This window comes from Protomyctophum bolini (assembly GCF_963924005.1).
Source record: "Protomyctophum bolini genome assembly, chromosome: 10".
In the NCBI taxonomy this organism is placed as follows: Eukaryota; Metazoa; Chordata; class Actinopteri; order Myctophiformes; family Myctophidae; genus Protomyctophum; species Protomyctophum bolini.
The window spans coordinates 30330939-30351632 of NC_137871.1; the positions used below are offsets into that span (position 1 = coordinate 30330939).

At 43.8% G+C, this 20694-nt stretch overlaps 1 protein-coding gene across 5 annotated transcripts in view; it reads left to right on the forward strand.

The window, feature by feature from the left end:
- The window catches only part of drp2 (dystrophin related protein 2), a 187770-nt gene that overhangs the window by 98385 nt on the left and 68691 nt on the right, over window positions 1–20694 (forward strand). For all 5 annotated transcript variants that reach the window (XM_080773866.1, XM_080773869.1, XM_080773868.1 and 2 more), the window contains one exon: window positions 12058–12214. In XM_080773866.1, coding sequence (XP_080629992.1) covers window positions 12058–12214 — 157 coding nt within the window. The remainder of the gene's footprint in view (window positions 1–12057; window positions 12215–20694) is intronic.

The window sequence follows — 20694 nt, forward strand, 5'->3', positions numbered from 1 at the left end:
AGTAAAAGATGAGTGTACATTTTTTTCATTTGCTGCTTTCTTTCGTTTTAGGGATTTTAGCAGTTTTTGATAGGGGGGCGGGGGCATTCGAGCATGGGGTATTTTTTTTTTTACTATAGTCCTCTGGCCACAGAAGAAAATGTGAAGATAGCCTACTGGGGGGAAGCCACACTATGTGTGTCATAGGCTCAATATGTCAGTTTGACACATTCAGTAGGTCTTGTGATCTTTAGTGGTCAGATGTAATTTCTTTGTAAAAAAAAGCCCCATGCTCCAGCCCCATGCTCGAATGCCCCCGCCCCCTTGTCAAAAACAGCTCAAATCCCTTAAACGAAAGAAAGTTTGCTGCAATTTTACACTCATGCATCTTTTACTTTCTCTAATAACAACCTAAAACATGAACCTTGGTTGAAAGAAACTATTTTTTGCACATTCTGACTCTCAGCCTTCCTTCCCCCTCTGTATGCTGGAGTCCCTGCTATAGCGCCCCCTAGAGTCACTCGGAGCTTAGTGCGGTGGCCTGGGGTGATGCTGCGTCCCACTTTCTCTGTGCCCTCCTCCTCCCCAGGCTAGCTCCCCAGCCTGCAGGCCCCATTGAGCTACAATTACATATTAATAATTAGTTTATCCACCTTTCAGGGTCAGGGCGGCTGGAGGGGCTCTATATGATTGGACAGCAGTGCGAGATACTATTGGATGATTTGATCAGAACAACAGCGTTGATATATTACTTTATTCTCAACAGCGAGAACAAAGGGGGCTGCGTTGTTGTTGCAGGATGGTATATTAAGATGTTGCTTGTCTTTGCAGTTTTGCTCAACAGTGCTGATGGCTGCTGTTTGTACATTTGACCCAGATTATTACCTCTTACCTCTATTTGACCTGTTCGCATTTTCGAACAATGCTCTATTTGTCAGCTAAGGAACCCATTCTGATGTCTCCCTCAATAGAGCCAAGAGAGAATCCCTGCTGAGCCTCGCTTGTGACTCCGTAAAAGCGGGGCCGTTGACATCACTGAATGACGGCAGGTCGGCCCTTGGTGGGAGGCAAACAATGTAATGGAAATTGAAAATCCGTATGATGGCGGGGAGATTTCTTTCCTGTTTCCTGGGTTGGCAAGCAAATTAACTTTCAAATGCTTTAATGATGGAAAAACAAATGGAACATTAGAACCCCATGAATAATTCAAGTTGACACTCTTATCTGTGTGTTGTGCCATGTGCGTGCGTGCGTGCGTGTGCGTGCGTGCGTGCGTGGAATTAAACTATGGATGAGCGATGAGCACTGAACTGTGGCCATACCAGTGATCTGGTGCAGAACAAATCAGATCACTGCACAAAAGTCTTGTGCAGCTTAAGCTCAAGTTATACTTAGTTGTGCATACACCATACAGTACAGTACAGTACAGTAGGTCCAGTGCATCCAACAATAGCGGAGCAACAAGCACGTGCACAACACGTTGCAGCATGACACGGCACACGCTGTGAGCGTTTTTTTTCCGGTGCACGACACAGACGCGTAACTAAGTATGAATCATGCTTTAGAGACAGTGTTGATGTTTATGGACCCGTCTCTATCTTTAAATAGCTGAAGGAGATAATCAGGTTTTGTGCACACACTGCATGAATCCAGGGAGCCAGGCTGTAAAAAAGCATCACTGTTTATAGAACTCTGACGGGTGATTTCACAAAGAATGGATTACGGCCACTGATAGTGCCACGAATTAGGAATAACTTGCACCCACTATCTTCCCCGTGTCAAGGTCTGATTCATCTATGGTATTGTGCTAAGCATATCACAGTGCAAACACAGCCGTGATGTTTGGCCACTAAGTGCAATTCACCCTTGTTTTGCATAAGTAGTACCAGTAAGACGCGCAAACGCGGGAAGCGAACGCAGCTCGTACATATTTGGGTTTTGGACGTATAGCTGCTTTGGGGACTCCTTATATGGTTATGGCTGAGTCATGGTGACGTAATCACTCAGCTCCATATATGGGCACAAAAGCGGGACAGACAGACACACAGACAGACATGATCTGCTAGGTCTCATTGCGAACGCAGTGATTGCGAAAGCAGTGAGCACTTACTATGAGACCTAGCAGATCATGTCTGTCTGTCTGTGTGTGTGTCTGTATGTCCCGCTTTTGTGCCCATATATGGAGCTAAGTGATTTGTTTGTGATTGATGCAAGTGTCTGTCCCGCTGTTACGTCACCATGACTCAGCCATAACCATATAAGGAGTCCCCAAAGCAGCTATACGTCCAAAACCCAAATATGTACGAGCTGCGTTCGCTTCCCGCGTTTGCGCGTCTTACTGGTAGTAAGTGCTCACTGCGTTCGCAATGAATCACCTAGGATTTTCTGAAGCTGGTGCTGAGCAGTGTGAATTTTGTCGACTAAAACTATGACGATAAATGGTCGACTACCTTTTTTTCACTGACGAAAACTAAATAAAAACGAAGCTATATGATGACTAAAACTAAGAAAGACCGGCTCAATACATTGCCCCTCCGAAGGGTGCTTGTTCTGCAGACAGGTGTGTGTGCAGCATCATTTGTTACATTTGTGTCTAACAACACGCACGCATACAGTACACTATACAGTAGATTGATCTGCTTGAATGTGCAAGCACAGCAGGGGTGTGATCATCCATACTGTAACCTCTCACACTTTTTCCTGACATCCTGTGTTGCCTTTTGAGTGTCACGGATTTCCCCAAGAGCTGCTGTCCCTATTGACTAATCTACTGTTCCTGATCAATAACGGCTTATCCTGTGTGACAATGCTGCGTGCGTGCGTGCATGCACGTGCGAACGAGAGTGAGAAGTGAGTCTGCTAAAATGTGCACTCGCTGCTTTATCGGTGTGTGTTTGTGCATGAGTGTGTGAAAACAGAGTACCATGTAGAGAATATTGATGTCTGAGTGCATCAATACAGAATAAGTCCTTCATATTGGCACACAATGAAAGTGTTTTTCCTAACCTCAATCAGTGTGTGCCTTGCATTATGATGTGTTTAATAAACACTTGTGACAAGTTAAGTGTGTGTATATAAAAGTGTGTTTTGTGAACAATTGGAACTGTGCATCCGTGCATTTGGTTTGTTTAAGCCAGTGGTTCTCAAACATTTTCATGTCAAGGACTCCCAAATGTATATTTTACGTTGTGGGGGGGGGGGCTACTTTCTGCCTGTGGTCCCCAGAAGAGCCACTCCGTGCTGCACTATGAGCTTGTACATCTGCTATTTTTGTATAGCCAAAGTATAAAATATACAGCAAAGTGGTTAAAATGAATGTGACTCTATATTAAGTAAGTTTGTGGGAGACCCCCTGCCCTGGTACTGCCCCAAGCACCATACTGTATGTCTAATCAACAAGCATACATGTGCCGCTATGTGGACCTACCAATGTGTTACTACTTCCGCAACCGGTGTTAATAATGTTTACAGTATCTACAGCCCCCCCCTTTCTTCTTCTCCCTTTCTATGAATTTCACCCACTTCTTTTTTGAAAACCGGCGATGTGACAAAAAAGTTGAGTCTGAGCAGAAGTCGCTGGAATAACTTTGCTATACAGAGATGTTCTTCTGCAAGCATCACACTTAAGCCGGTCTCTTACAATAGACATATTTATTTTTGTTTACACAAAAAAACATACACATACATGCACATGTGTCCGTGTGCTCGGGAGCAAGTCGGATTCATTTCCGGTGGGGGTTGGCCTCCGCCAGGGCTGCGCCATTGTCACCTATCCTGTTTGTGATTTTCATGGACAGGATCTCAAGGCGACCTGACTACGGATAAGCAGTTGAAGATGGATGGATGGATGAATGGATGTTATTGCTGAAAGTTCACAATTATCTAATAAAAAACGAGCTACAGTAACTATCAGTATTGCTGGCTTCATCACAGCATGAGACAGTTTGACTTTCAAGGCGTTTCACCCAAAGCATCTAAGGAATATATATATATATGCCTACTTTACATCATGAAATGTAAATCATATGCGAGATTAAAGTAAACAATTCAACTTTTTTTTAAATCTTTATCTTAATGAATAAAGTTGTATAACATATTGTAGCGAACAATGCGTTTTGCAACGTGGCTTCTGAACACTCCTGGTGTGTGCTGGGTTACTTTGATCTTGGATATTGTATTTGTTCCTGCCCTATAGCTGCGCCCTGGATCAGTAGCACGGCTGTGGCGACACGTATATCCTTATATATAATATACATATACAGTACGTGCTTTCATCTCAATGCAGAAATGTGCATAGAACATAAGCTGGCTAGCCCATGTAGACCTGAAGACGATTCTACAAAAATGTCTTCTAGATCCTAAAAGTTTTCTGAAACCTATACAGTATTTCTATGTCAGTGGTTCTCAAACATTTTCATGTCACGGACCCCAGAAATCCCCCCCCCCCCCCCCCCACAGCAAAGATTTGAGTTAAAAACGTTCACTCTGAAAGAATATATATTCAAAGATTTGCGCTAAATTTTCACCATTTATTCAAAAATAGCAGACCTACAAGTTCATAGCTTGTATATCTGCTATTTTTCAACAGCTAAAGCATATAACATGATGCATAAAACACCAAAAGGGGTTTCCCACCCAAAATGGGCTAGACTGAGGCTATGTTGCTGGCATCTTTCTGGCCCCTCCTATCACACAGCCTCACACTTCCTACAATAGCTGGCCACATGTCATTCCTGCAAATGAGAGAGAGAGAGAGAGAGAATTGGGTTGACTCAAAGGGCTTTCTGCCGTGGACCCTGAGGCCCTGTGATGCAGTATAGCGTTCTTCTCTGTCGTATGACTACACCAGTGTGGCATCCGTGTCCCACACAGTACAGTACATGAATTAATCAATGATGCAGCTCCTCAAAGAACTCCCTTGACTGATTAGGGAGCTATACATCGCTGTTTGCCCATTATTTATTATTTTATCGGAGTGAACACTGAAGAACTGGGCCCAAAACCATTGACTTGAAAAATGAAAGCAGGATCTGTAGTCTGTTCTTTGACAACATCAAACTAAAAAAACATTTAACCGATTGATTGATTGAAGTATTTATTAACAGTTTGCAGAATTACAGTACATTTCAAGCACGCAACTCGATACAAAAATGTTAACCGTGGTTGACATTACACTTGTTTACAATAGGGTCCACCATTTTCAATTCATCATGACATTTAGAGATGTACACATATTCACTTCTATATAGCCAAAAACAGGAAATCATCACAAATCAAAGGCACGGCCATGGGAAAGAGATTTGCACCATCTTATGCAAACATTTACATGAGCATATGGGAACAGACAGCACTAGAAAAATGCAGACTTAAACCGACACATTACTATAGATTTCTGGATGATATATTTGGAATATGGGAACATAGCAGAATTCCAGGAATTTATTGATGTTTTAAATAGCCATCATAGATCCATAACGATAAAATATGTGACACACACAGAAAGGATTGACTTTCTTGATGTAACAATCTACAAGGGCCCAAACTTTAACACAAATGGGAAACTAGACTTAAAAGTATTCTTTAAAGAAACAGACACTCACGCCCTATTACACAAAACGTCATTCCACCCGACACACTCCTACACAGGAATAGTCAAATTACAACTACTAAGATTCCATAGGATTTGCACGCAAAGAAGTGATTTCAAAATAGCTTGTAAAACTCTATTTAATGCTCTCAGACTAAGAGGATACACTAGGACATTCCTCCGGAAAGCTCAAAATAACTTCTTAGAAATAAGAGTGCGGGATCCAGGCCCCAAATTGGCCCTGATAACCAGTTATTCTACACAGAGCACACTAGCCAACAACAGAATAAAAAGGAATTTTGAGAACCGAACGGATGATCTTCTAAAATATTATAAAATTATATCGGCCTACAGAAAAAATAAAAACCTTAAAGATTATCTACACAGCAAGCTAAAAGAAATCAACACACCAGCACGCCAGGGACCAGAATACTTCAAACCCAAACAATTAGTAAAAAATAGAACCACAAAACGTGTGTTAGAGATTAAACAACAAATAACAGCCAGAACCAGCAACTGCATTTACTTAATCACATGTGAAAAATGTGGTTTACAATATGTATGTGGGAGAAACGGCCCGGGTAAAACAATAGGTACTAGGCTGGGACGACACAGATACAATATTAACAATGTCAAAAAGACAACCACAAGATTTGTGCAACATTTCATGGCTCACGGCATTGAAGCTCTAAAATGCGCTGGACTTCAACACAATCCCAACTGGACAGTAGGACAAAGACGTTTTAATGAAAAACAGTGGATTAAGAACCTCAACACGGATTTTCCTGGAGGCTTAAACATGCCTAAAATCAGATCTTGAACACAACAAATCTTAAACTTAAAGATTAAACTGGAGAAATCTAAAAGTGATTGGATCAGACTTCCTTCGGATACATGGCGAATGCATTTATTCCTTGCATTGTGCACAGTGCACTGAAGTTTTTTAATTCCCCCCCCCCCCCCCCCACAGCAAAGATTTGAGTTAAAAACGTTCACTCTGAAAGAATATATATTCAAAAATTTGCGCCACATTTTCACCATTTATTCAAAAATAGCAGACCTACAAGTTCATAGCTTGTATATCTGCTATTTTTCAACAGCTAAAGCATATAACATGATGCATAAAACACCAAAAGGGGTTTCCCACCCAAAATGGGCTAGACTGGGGCTATGTTGCTGGCATCCTTCTGGCCCCTCCTATCACACAGCCTCACACCTCCTACAATAGCTGGCCACATGTCATTCCTGCAAATGAGAGAGAGAGAGAGAGAGAGAATTGGGTTGACTCAAAGGGCTTTCTGCCGTGGACCCTGAGGCCCTGTGATGCAGTATAGCGTTCTTCTCTGTCGTATGACTACACCAGTGTGGCATCCGTGTCCCACACAGTACAGTACATGAATTAATCAATGATGCAGCTCCTCAAAGAACTCCCTTGACTGATTAGGGAGCTATACATCGCTGTTTGCCCATTATTTATTATTTTATCGGAGTGAACACTGAAGAACTGGGCCCAAAACCATTGACTTGAAAAATGAAAGCAGGATCTGTAGTCTGTTCTTTGACAACATCAAACTAAAAAAACATTTAACCGATTGATTGATTGAAGTATTTTTTACCAGTTTGCTGAATTACAGTACATTTCAACTCGATACAAAAATGTTAACCGTGGACGACATTACACTTGTTTACAATAGGGTCCACCATTTTCAATTCATCATGACATTTAGAGATGTACACACTTCTATATAGCCAAAAACAGGAAATCATCATAAAGGAGGTAAAAAGTTCCACATTTTGGTAGCATAGGAGCGAAAAAAATTTGTCCCTTGTTTGTGCCGAACCATCCCCTTTACAAAAGGCTCATATTCTGACTGAAGAGTGTTGAGGTTCTTTGAATGCAAAGTGTTGACGATGGATGTCACTTTTTTCACTTTTGTGATTAAAAGATTATATTTTTGTATCCAAAGAGCGGAGCCTCAATGTTCGTCTGTGCGATTCTTTTCAGTTGTTTATGGACTTTAGTCTTAGTATAAACCTTGAGTTTAGAACGCAAACCCTTTTTTTTTATAATGTTTATTTTATTTGGAAAAAGCAGTAGACAGCATTTCTATGTATGTATAGATAGATTCTTTCTTTTTGTGTCATGCACCCAAGGCGCCCAGCCTACATGGACTTATAGGACACACCATACAGATCATTGCTTCAATATTGCATTGTGAAATGCAATACATATGCAATACATAGGACACAAGTGCAATTCCCAGGATTTTTTTCCTCCCTCCCCCCATCCCCCCTCCAAGTGGCTCCATCTCAAATGTCTCTGTATAATCCTCTCTTTCTTCAGATGGACTACATAACATAAAGTCCACACTTAAGAGGGGCAACAGGGCAATCCTGGATTTGAGCATGCTACTACTGTAGATTCCCGACGCAGCTGGGTTGTTCAGTATATTTATTATTAGGAGCCATGTGTGGATGCACTACCACGTCGATTATGTTTTGGGTGACCAATGACCATGCCATATTGTCTTGTCTTGTCTTGTCTTGTCGTACGTTTGTCTTGTTTTTGTTTTAAAACTTGATTCAGGTTATGTGGTTTGTATTGGTGTCGCTTCCATGTTAGCATAGGACTATGCAACTTTTTATTTTATTTTCTTATTTTTATTTTATGCTACCACAATATTTCGTATACGGACTCACAATATTTTGTTATATTTTATACGTTTCATATGGGTGTGTCACATATGTCTTTTGATTTACTGTATACCCTGGATCTTGAATAAACAAAAAAGTAAAAAAAAAAAAAAAGAGGGGCAACAGGGCAATATCGCTTCAGATTGTACATTTCAGAAGGAGAAAAAGAAGAGAGTGGGCAGAAAAAGACAAAGACAAAAAAAATAATAAAAAATAAACAAAAGTATTTACATTATTGCTGAGGGGAGCAAAAACAAAACAGCTTTGGACTTCGACCATGAGAGGAGGAAGGGTGTCTCAAACATTTTCTACAAAGATCATAAAGCAATTAGGATCAGTGAGATCAAACAAAGTCTGCTCTCAGAGGGGAAATGTGCACTATCCAATTTTTCCAAATTTGGTAGAAATTGTCTAGTCTAGTTCTTAGGATGTATGTTAATTTTTCCATTTTGAAAATATCCAGGACTATTCCATGCCAATCGTCCATTGTGGGTGTGATTGGGGTTAGCCATCTTCTTATTATTGACTTTTTGCTGGCTGCCAAGAGCACCTGCAGGAGCTTTGTGTATCTGGTCTGGTTAAGACATTCAATGTGGCCCAGGTAACGCAAACCTTTCTATCTCATTATGCCGTGTAGATGACACATGTGAAAGCATGGCTCTACGTTGTATGTTCATGGCCAGATGAGATGTGTGTTCCATCTCGTTGTTTGTTTTTGTGATTCAGATCGATGGCTCCAGTGTGTGTGTGTGTGTGTTGAGAGATCATCCCCCCTATCTTGGAAGCAGGAAGTGGTCTGTCCTGCACTCAGCATCCCATTAGGCCATGTTCCTATTGACTATATCACTAGCTTTGTCATCAAGCTAGACGGCTGTTATTGAGCTGCTACTGTAGATTAAGGCACACGCACGCACACGCACACACAAGCCCACCTGTACAGATACTGTATACAGCTCTATGAATGATGCCACAGGGATCTATTTCAGGCATGCAGCTCTGCACCACCACATTTTAAAGAAATCAAACTCCTGTTCCATGGAGAGACAAGTGGACCCCTGTTACTTTACCCACCCTTTCTCCCTCCTTCTGCAGCAACTTACTTTGCATGTCACATTCTGCATGCAGAACACTCCATGAAACGCCCACAATAAGCTCAGTTCAGCTACTGTTGTAATTGGGTGCATCATGTGCATGCTATTTTGCGTGTGTGTGCGCGCGAGCGTACAGTATGCCCCCTATCATATCAGCCTGGTAAGGCAGCAACCATCACCATGTGTCCATGATACCATTACAGGTGCTCTATTTGTCGCGTGCGTGCGTGGCATATGATTTGCAGCCTTTCGAAGCTTTCCCGTCAAGCTGCCTGTGTGATCTGGTGATGGATGACCTGTACCCCCTCCATCCACCCTGACTGTGTACTGTATGTGTGTACAGTACAGCATGTGTGTGTGTGCGTGCATGAGTGTTGTGTGTAAGGGGAGGTTGACCGTGTACTGTATTGGTTCAAGTAGCACGCACGCACGTACGCACACACACACACACACACACACACACACACACACACACACACACACACACACACACACAGTTTAACACTTCATTTATGTCCATTGTCCACACACACAGGGAAAGCATACAGGGACACAAATATTTTAGGTGCAGTAAAGGTTACATTCACAAACTCATAGATATGTCCTCATGTTACAACACACATGTCAGATAGGATCCAACAGGAAGCACGCACATCTCCAGAAATTCTACAGGTGCTGGTCAAAAATATACGTACAATGAAAAGGAAGGGATGTCCGCACACGGTTTCTCTGCTCCCAGGAAAATTCTTTATTAAATAACGTTTCGACCCCTCGGTCTTCGTCAGGGGGAGGGGACCTTCCTTTTCACAACACACATGTCACTCAGCACTCCATGGGCACAAGCAGTGGCAGCTCCGCCATATAGGGCAGCAGAGATGGCACACTTTGCCAGCCTTTCTGCCACGTCTTTGGGCGGGCATCAGCAAGTTGTTGAAACCCTCCGACAACCACACACACACGAACGAGAATGAGATGTCCCTCACACACGACCACAGGTGTCTTATCTTCTACGGGCTGTGGGGTTAGCTTTAATTTCTCAGCTTCCCCTAAGGTTTCAAAGAAATGTGTGCCTGTGCGTATACAGTACGTATGTACAGTATGTGTGTGTATCCACATCTGTGTGCATGCACGTGTGTGTGTGTGTGTGTGTGTGTGTGTGTGTGTGTACCTTTTGCACACAACTCTTAAAGGAGTCTTAAAGGTGTGCTGGGCCCAAAGCAAACTGCTTCCTCTGTGTTTCAATTACCTCAGCAGGCTGAGCTGCAGGGCTGACTACAAGGCTGAGGGACGGCACGCTCTGTTTCACACTAGTTCCCACGCTGACAGACCAACAGCCCTATCTATCCTGAATGGTAACTCACACCTTTCCCCTGAAACTGGACCATTTATGCTCTACTCTGAGTCAAATGAACACTCTGGGTTTTGGCCGCGTAGAGTCTTTGACCCGTGTCACCCAGAAGTGATACGCAATCCCTCTTCACCCGTCGGAACTCATCTGCGGCCCCTCTATTCTGTCTGCAGGAAATTGCCCTTCAATTCTTTTTCAATTGCCGGGAAATAGTCTCTCTCTCTCTCTCCGGTCGCGACATGTTAATTGTGCCGGTGGGCTTGGAGCCAAGTAACGTCTTCTCCTGGTCTTTGCAGTGCATTGTTGTTTCTCAGTGGTTTGGTTTGGAGTCGGTTCTCATTGTCCCCTTGTCTACATTTAGATTCAGTCGTTGTGTCAGCAGCGCTTTGCCGTTAATCTGAGAGCTATTTAGCGGTGCTGTCATCACACTATTGGCCCTGTCGTCTCTGTAACAGCCCACACATGCCGTTGGTATACCTATTTGTCTTATTTCTTCTCCCAGAGACTATACTCTTACAGAATAGGCGAGTTGCATCTATTTCCGTGTTTTCATTGTTATGGGCTGCTTGTGAATTCACACTTATTCCGTTGTTGGCCTCGTTGTATCATGTTCTCTCCGAATAAGAACATCAACGAGACACTTGCATCTTTCTGTTTCTCTCTTTAAGGTTCCGCTCTCATCATCTCTCCATGTTTGCTGTCTGCTATTGTAGATGTCTCTCCTGTTTCTGTGTGTTGTGACAGTGCGCCGGCAAATGATGGCGCACAGAAATAATGATATTTTGAGCTTCAGGGCTGGTTGCTGGTGTGTAATTGCAGCGGGAGGGCATTTTCACACCCTGCGTCCAGCCTATCCCAAGCTGTGCCACTGATAGAAATGTGTATAGTGTCTGTGTATAGTGTCTCAACTTGTCTCGTGTGTGTACTGTATACAGGAGTGCTATTCCACGTGATTGATTTCTTATTTGTCAAGGCTGTGTATGTGGCGATATACAGTACATTTACATTTATACAGTGCTTTATTAAGAGGGACTGTGTGTACCATGCACACTTCACTGAAGGAATGCTAAAACAGACAATATTGATTCAACATCACAGACAGAATATTCTGTGTGTTGCATTTTAATTTCAACGAATAGACACCTTTTGACATTTCTGTATATCTGTTTCTTTTGTAGCAACTTTGAAGAAACAGAAACAGAGAGCTGTACAGCTGGTGCTTTTCCGACACCGTGAGCTGTGGGAGGCAGTGGTCAAATGTCAACTTCATTGTTGCTTTGTTGGGAAATCAAGTTTTTTCGTAGTTGGCTGCGCTAACGTGTGTGTGTGTGTGTGTGTGTGTGTGTGTGTGTTGGCAGGGTGCGACTGGAGGCCTTCTCTGACAACAGCGGGAAGCTCCAGCTCTCTCTGCAGGAGATCATAGAATGGCTGACCGCCAAGGACGAGGAGATGTCGGAACAGCTGCCCATAGGGGGCGACGTGGGAGCCGTTCAACACCAGAGGGAGTTTCACCAGGTATCGCTGTCCGAAACATACAATTGAACGCTCAGACAACATATATATGACGTAAATTCTCCATTCATTGTCAATGGCATTTAATGTTCGTGTTCAGACAGAATCTACACTATAGCTGTTTATAGGAGGGGCTAGCACTGCTCAATAGAGCACAGAGTCGGTAACGATGGAAGGTGGAGGTCCATGCCCCACCCGGCTATGCAATACGCGTTGTACCGGTGTCAGAATACACGTTCCACCCATCTGTCTGTGTCCCTTTTATGCCCATATACAGTATGAGATATTTCTGTCTCTCTGTGTCCCCTTTATTCCTATATACAGTATGGAGTTCTGTGTCAGGCATGCCCAAATATGGAGTGTTGTGGCCAGCTCCATATATGGACCCTGGGCAGGGGCCCTGTCCAGAGCCCAGGCAGAGAGAGGCCTTTTGTGGCGGTTCTGAACAACCGTGGGTCCGACCGACTTAACACCGGGCACTGCACTGTGTGGAACGTGTGTGTAGGATTTGAAGCCGGTGACTCGGCAGGGTTGAACGGTTCTCGAGTCACGTACATTACAGCCGTACAGACAGACCTACAGAGACATGGTGCATGTATAGATATAGATATGTATATAACTTCCCTGGCGTCTTTTTGTTGTCGTTTTGCAAGTAGCATCTACTTCCTCACTAAAGTCACGTGACCAAGGCACACACTGTGAAATTTCTGTGAAATGTGTGGCCTATCTAGTTAACTTTGTTCCCTGTTATTAAACGATCCAGTTGACCGCATTCATATTCACATCAATAGCTTGGAGACATAGTGGCAGCCACGGGAACCTTGGACCTGTTCTGTTCTGTCCAATCTTGCGGTTTAAAAGATTAGAGTCATCTGAGCAAATAAGCTTTTTGATTAACTTAACAGTTGTACGACAAGATGATTGATTGCAGTTTCACCCTGATCTGTAGTATTTATTTAATGCTAAGGTGCATTTCAACACTGTTGCCAATGTTGCCAACTACGTAAGTGACGCACGCACGCACGCACACATCACAGTACCCTACTGAAAACAGAAGTAAATTATGTTGTTACTGAACAATGAGCAGCCTGACCTTATTTGGCGTCTTGCCGCCAGCATTGCCAAGGTTTTATCGCGCGGAACACTTATTTTGAAGAGCCAAATATCCGTAACAGCATGTTACAATGACAAAATGCTGTGTGTCTTCTTGACCAGTTGTTCTCTCGGTGCAGAAAAAACCTGACCGCAAGTATCACAGCGCCTGCTGTCGGCCGTTGAAAACCCATGTTTCTAAAGCCTCTGGCCACATGAACCCATGTTTCTAAAGCCTCTGGCCACATGAACCCATGTTTCTTAGAAAGAGAGAAAACCAAATCAGTGTTTTTCATTTGGGTTCAGGAGGACTCCACACAATCTGATATGCTAACTTTGCTAGGCTGCATTCTACTCTAACCTGTGAGAGTATCTCAGTTGAGGATCGTGACCCTCATTAGAGGGTCACTGATCCAAAGCCTCCAGGTTGTAACACAGAGGACTGGGCATTAGAGCCCCTGCATTCCTATACAAGGATTTAACTACATTCGTTTAGCACGTGGTTCGATCACAGGCTGCTGCAGTTCAGCTATCCATCACAATAATAGCTTTATTGCACTGTTTAATACTCTGGCTCTTATCTATGGGACAGATATATGGGGAAGAAAATGTCTCTCCTTTGCATTAAAGCTACCCTGGATAGAGTGATACCAAAAGGCCCAGGGTGTCTTCAGGTCAGAGAGGTGGCTGCACTGAAATCCTTTTTCTTTTGAAAGATTTGGTGGTGAGGTGGGGGGGAATTTCTTCATGCTTTTATTTATTTTTTAATAGGAGAGGGTAGAGAGAGATAGGGCAGAAAGATGGGGACAGGAAAGGAGTATACCGTTGGTCATCTTCTGGTTATTCAGTGACAGCCATAGCACATGATTCCAAGACCCCGGGAAGGTACTTGTCCCAGACCACCAGCTCTATCTATCTCTCTGTGATGTTCACTCCGCTCTCCCGCACCAGTCCTTCTTCTTTCTCCAGAGCTAAAGTCTTTATGCAGTTAAAAAAAAAAACTTGTTTTTACTTCAACTGGACAGAGCTGCCTTGGACCCTCTTTTAAGTTCTCCACCTTCTTACCTCCTTCCACAGTGAAATTTACTTATTCAAGGTATATAACTTTTTAAGAACTCGTGTGCTTTGGTCTTTATGCAGTTGTCAGATGTTTACAGAAATATTCATGTCCTTACTAATACATCATGTAGTTCTCTATATCCCTTTGGCCTTTAAGCTGATTGACTCAAATCTCAAATGTGTTTAATCATCATAATACATATAACATACATTGGATCAAACGTTCTTGTTCTTAATATAGTTCAGACTTCAGAGCATGGACATGACACAGCATCTCTCACACAGATAGAACACAGTTTGCATAATATGTACTAATATAAATTATTCAATATCAATCTTAAGGGTGGTTTATACTTAGTTGTGTGCTTGGAAATAGACGATATACAAGCTCACATCAGCTATTTTCAGTGCACGCAACCAAGTATGAAAAAGGCATTAAGAAGCACCACCTGCTCTGTTTTTGTAAAGAGTCAAATAACATTAGTGGATGAGGGATAAATGGAGCGTGGAGCCGTGCGCGTGCCCGTCCTCCCTCAGGGCACCATCTTCCACAGGCGCACAACGCCACTAAGGAGCATGCAATTAGTGTATGTTATTTTCCAACCGATGCAATTGTCATGCTCAGCGCTCGCGCTGTATAAATACCAAATGATCTTACGTCAATTTGACGCCCCAAATCCATAGCCTGAGCCTCCTCTCATTGTTCCCGAGTAGGCCAGTATAGTTTTTGTAATGGTCCCTTCCTTATATTATGTAATATTGCCACTCTCTTCTGTGACAGTTTTTATGAGGACGAGAACACATTTAAAGCCCATTCTATAAAGTTTACAGTTTCAGACTCTTCTCTTTGTCTCTCTCTCTCTCTCTCTTTTCTCTGTATTGGGTTGAGTACCCCATTGACATAATATGAAGTGATCCTAACTTCACGGTTGTTTGGACACCCCTTTTCATTACAATAACCTGTGCCACAAATTACATGTCAACAAACTGTCAACAGTTTGTTAGTGGAGGGCCGTTGAGGTAAATTGCATACCCCAAACCAAAAATGCAGTGTTTGAATTCTTACTAGGCAAACCCATTATTTAGGTGAATGCAGTGACCACCTTTCCATTGCATCTTACGAGCGACGGGGTTCATTTTGTGCCGGCCCAGCATGCTGATTCTTAATATCAGTGTGACGTAGTTTGCTTTTCTTAGTCTGCTGGTTAAAGTAGTCCTATACTGTACATCCCATGAGAACAGAGGGCTCTAAAAACAAAAGTTAAACCTTTGTTTGTCTTTCCTGGTGTCCGCCAGCGCCCAGTGTGGTCTTAGGTAAGGACTTAACTTGATTCAGATGGCCGTGTTTTCTCTCCTGAAGGCATGCCGTTTTCTTTCTTCTTGTAGTCTGGTGTGGGTTCTGATAGATCCTTGTCCTCCCTGTGGTCCTAGCTGTCTGCCAGGTCAAGCATTGAATCCTCACCTCCCCGGGGGTTTAAGCACAAACACAGGGAATGCCGTCTCTGCCTATAAATCCTTTGTTGCCACCTCCACCAGGTTTCCCCCTGATACAATATCAGTAATTTTGTTAGTGGTGCCATGAGTACAATGTTTCTCTCTTTCCTTTACTTCAGTGTATTCCCTCTGCCTCCTTAGCACGCCACGCTTGTTTTAAGACACCTTCTTTAATGTCGAGGTTTTTTCAACTTTGTTGCAGTCAAACGCAATTGAAAAACATTTAGACGCTCATCGACGTAGATTTTACATTGAAACTCTGCTCAATCAGAACGTGCTTGCGTTATGACGCTGTTGGTGTGACATCCGCTTCCAGCTGTCCTCCAATATTCTATTTTCTCAAATAACCCTCTTGGTCAGTCATCCTTGTCACAAGTCGCATTTGCAATTTCAGCAGTTCTGTCATATTCGCCTCCATAAGTTTAAGCCTGGACTCTGCCCCATAAATATTTGGCCTCCTCTATCTTGTTAAGGATAGGGAAGAAACTCTCTTTCTGTGTTGTCACTGCTATTATACCCTACTGGTTTACCTGCCAGTGTGTAGCATAGACATATAAACGTAGTTTCCGGCTCTGGAGCGTGTGTGCTCAAGGGAGGGCAAAACATTCCCGAGGTTCCTTGCGAAGCACCGCAGAGGCATGAGCGCATGTTCGGTTCTGATAAGTCCCGGAAAAGATGCGCTGTGATTGGCCAGTAATCACTTGAGTGGCAGCGTGACGTAATGTGCCTTCCACACTTCCGGCGTATACTTCCTCCCCCAGTGTAAATTCTTCTGCCACTCATTCAACACACATAGCTCCAAAGAACTGCATCGACCAATGAGGCATCTATTTTTTTAATATCTATGGTGTGTAGCAGAGGCGCTACACGCTCCCACAGACACCCCCACCACTCTAGCCTGTAGGAGTCACTAATCACTGCATATGTATAATGTCTTACTGTGCATTACATGAAAACTCCTGTGAGATGGTCGTTAAAGTTGATTGAGTTGGATACTGTTTCTCCCTATGTCATTTCCTCTCGTATTTCTATTGAAATAATGTCATGCATGCACATTTGTCCAGTGCATATCCTACTGCAGGCCTGGTTGACTAGAAGACATTTTGAAGCTCTTGACTCCTGACTGAAATGATCGATTATTTATATGGACAAATACCGTGCCTTTTGGACAAGGACCAAGGTTGGGGAGGGACTTGGCGATGGGCTGATCGTAGAAGCCTCTCCAAGCCTGATGCCCCGCAATGGATCTGAACCCCTATAGACTCTGCATGGTAGATAGTTATCTACCCCCCACACACACACACAGACATTGTGGTATTTCTACTTTTAATCTACCAGACCTAAAGTTAAAATATAGACATATATTAAGTTGGGTTTTACCATGATACATGGCAGAATCATGAAAAAACTGAATTGTGATTTGTAACTGCATAAATGCTCTCCCCAGCTGTGTGTGTGTGTGTGTGTGTGTGTGTGTGTGTGTGTGTGTGTGTGTGTGTGTGTGTGTGTGTGTGTGTGTGTGTGTGTGTGTGTGTGTGTGTGTGTGTGTGTGTGTGTGTGTGTGTGTGTGTGTGTGTGTGTGTGTGTGTGTGTGTGTGTGTGTGTGTGTGTGTGTGTGTGTGTGTGTGTGTGTGTGTGTGTGTGCGCGCGCGCTTGTTTGTGCACTGTATACAGTACAGTTCCAGATGGTGAGAAATATTTGAGAAGATTAGTAGGAAAATGAGAAAAAACCCAAGATCTGCTAGAATCCCTGACAGGGAATCTCCAAAGTACTTGTTGGGGGGGATGGGGTTGCAGAGGAAGAATGCAAACTGTGTGATTGTTTGTTGCTCTCACTCATATTTCAGCAAGCGCACGCTTGCTGAAATACACACACACACACACACTCACACTCACACTCACACTCACACTCACACACGCACTTGGTAATTGGTCCTGTCACCATGGCCGAGTGCTCTTTCCGTCCTTCGCTGCAAAATCCAGAGTGTTCCTTTCTAGCGTTGCGTTAAATGAGCACACGGTGTGTTGCAGTGTTCGTTGTAATTTTCCGTGCTGTCACATTGTGCAGCGTCTCTGAACGGATATTGGTATTGACACTGGGAGGCCTTCCCTTGCTCTCCTTGCCCAGCCTAATGGGTATACCCTGCCTCCGATTAAATCAGCCACCCAATTAAAAGGACGTATACAATACTGCAATGCTACAGTCTCTCTGTGTCACCACTTCATGCTTTTCTCCTCCTCCGCTCTCCTTTCATCACCCTCATATCCTCTTTCTCTCTTTCTCTGTATCCTTCTTTCCCTCCCCCCTTTTACTCTTTTTTTCCTTTACCCCTTTTTTCTCACCAATTTAGTTGTCAATTGATTTCTGTGTGTTGTCACTGCTGTTGTATCCTACTAACCCTACTAACCCACCCAGGGCTGCAAAATCCTGTGTGTGGTGTCTTGACCGGTTGTTGTTCTCTCGCTCGGTGCAGAAAAAACCTGACCGCGAGTATCACAGCGGCTGCTGTCGGCCGTTGAAAAACCTTGTTGTCACCAGAAACGACATTCATTGCGCCGATTTGGAGATACAGGCCATTGAAAGCAGCACATACAAGTGGTTAGTGGATGCGCGCGCATCTTCAAAATGGCCGCAACCACTGTCACACTTTACACCCAGAGACAGCTATCGATGCGATCCGATCAAAACATGAATTAAAGAATATAAAGCCTAGAAAACGTAGGCTACGCTGTTGGCGGGCTGCCTATCTACGCTTTCTTTGCTTCTGGTGGGCTCCATGCTAACTCACCCCACCGGGGGGACGTATGTATTGTATAGCCTTCGTCCTACTCCTATACCCACTGTCATAGCTCCAGCCCGTATAGGATTACATGCAATGACCCGCCGCCAAACACAGACAAATTGTGTTCGTATATACCCGAAAAAAGCACCATTCAAGGCGGATTTGGACCCATACCCTCCACGGTGGTGAGCAGGAACTTTCAGTGCACTGCGCCACTGGAACTCATCACACACACTCCTCTATCTCTTGTCCACACTCTTTCTGTATTTTTTTTAAGCTCCCCCCAGGCGTTTCTCTCTCATGCTTTAAAGCTATGGTTGCTGTTGTACAGTACATTCACTCTCCCTCCCACAACTGTTTTACTTCTTGCTGAGGCATGAACCTGCTAAAGAAAGTAGTTAGTTACAGATGAAACCTCTCCTCTCCTCTCCTCTCCTCTCCTCTCCTCTCCTCTCCTCTCCTCTCCTCTCCTCGCCTCTCCTCTCCTCTCCTCTCCTCTCCTCTCCTCTCACCAAGGCACTCTTTATAATCTAAGATTCTTCTTGCGCTAAAACTTTTCAGAAGGCAGAGAGGGAAATTGCTATCCCCGTTTTCTATGGAGAATGAAAGTGTTTCAAGAAATGTGAATTATTGATCTTAAGTGGATTTATTCTGATGTCTTTTGGTGTGCGTGCGTGCACAGCATTCATGCGTGCGCGAATGCATATGTGTTTTCTGCGATATGAACGTATTGGGATGTGAGAATCTGCAGGGGGGGGGGGGGATTAGCAATAGCATCTCTTCTCCTCTGTGTGTGTGTGTGTGTGTGTGTGTGTGTGTGTGTGGTGGGGGGCGGGTTAAATGGGATTCCATCATGTTCAGATGGAGTCAATGAAGTGATTTCCTCTGATTCCCCTCCTCCTCCTCCTCCTCTGTACACTAATGTATCTTAATATGATCTAAAGACGTTTCTGTTAATGTTCCTTCACCAAAGGCCAAAGCCTCTCAGTGTGAAATCTAGCCGGATTTAAAGTTTTAAGACGATGCGGCTGTCCGGCTCAGGGAGTCCTGGTCATCATCTCCCACTCTGGGTGGCAAAGCTTCTAAAGACAAGAATAAAGACAATAAAAGGAGGATTTAACTAGGCAGAGGGAAAGCAATTGGGTGCATGGGGGGGCTTGCATGGCAGGCAACAGAGGAAGAGTGTGAGTGACTATAGTGGCATAAGAATAAAGTATGAGAGGGAGTGTTACACAGAGATGGATAGAAAGTGAGAGAGTCAATACAGTACTGTACATACAGTAGAGTGCACTTGCATTTGGAATGCCTGGAATGAAGTTTTCCTTCACCAGGAATCTTATCTCCAGTCACAGCCTCCCGGTGTGCGCTGTTGCACTCTTTTTTTTTTGCATGGGTTGCTTGCCGAGTGCCAGATCAGTGGTGCTTCCCTTTTACCTCGGCTTGGCTCAGGTTTTATCAGGACCGGCGAGCCGCGATGCTGCAGCTTTAGCATGCATGGCACTGCAAACACCGTCTCCATCGTGCTGCACCACACCGCCAATTCCAATTAGTAATGTAGGAGTTTTCCCCAACTCCCAAATAGTAATCTCTTCATGCTATAAGAGGATTGACTCCGCTGGCTTCCGCTAAATAAATGACTTTGACTTATTAATGCAATGTGTTTTTATGGAGTACAAAGATTAGCGGCAAGGTACAAGGTGTGTGTGTTTGCGTGTGTGCGTGCGTGCGTGCGTGCGTGCGTGCGTGCGTGCGTGTGCCTTTTTTAATGCAGTCAGTGGCCTGTGTATTTTCTCTTGTGCTGAACTCAGGGTTGTGGTTATTTGCATATAGGGAACGCTGCTTCTTGTGGGTCAGTGCTGCTGGTCGGAGCTGGACTCTCATGCCAACTGCTCTTTGAGATCTGACCAACGCAGGAGAGAGAGAGAGAGAGAGAGAGAGAGAGAGAGAGAGAGAGAGAGAGAGAGAGAGAGTATATAAGAACAGTGTGAGTAATGAACGCCCCTTGGTAACCCATGTATGCAAATAAGTGATTCTGTTCTCTCATAAGCACGTTGG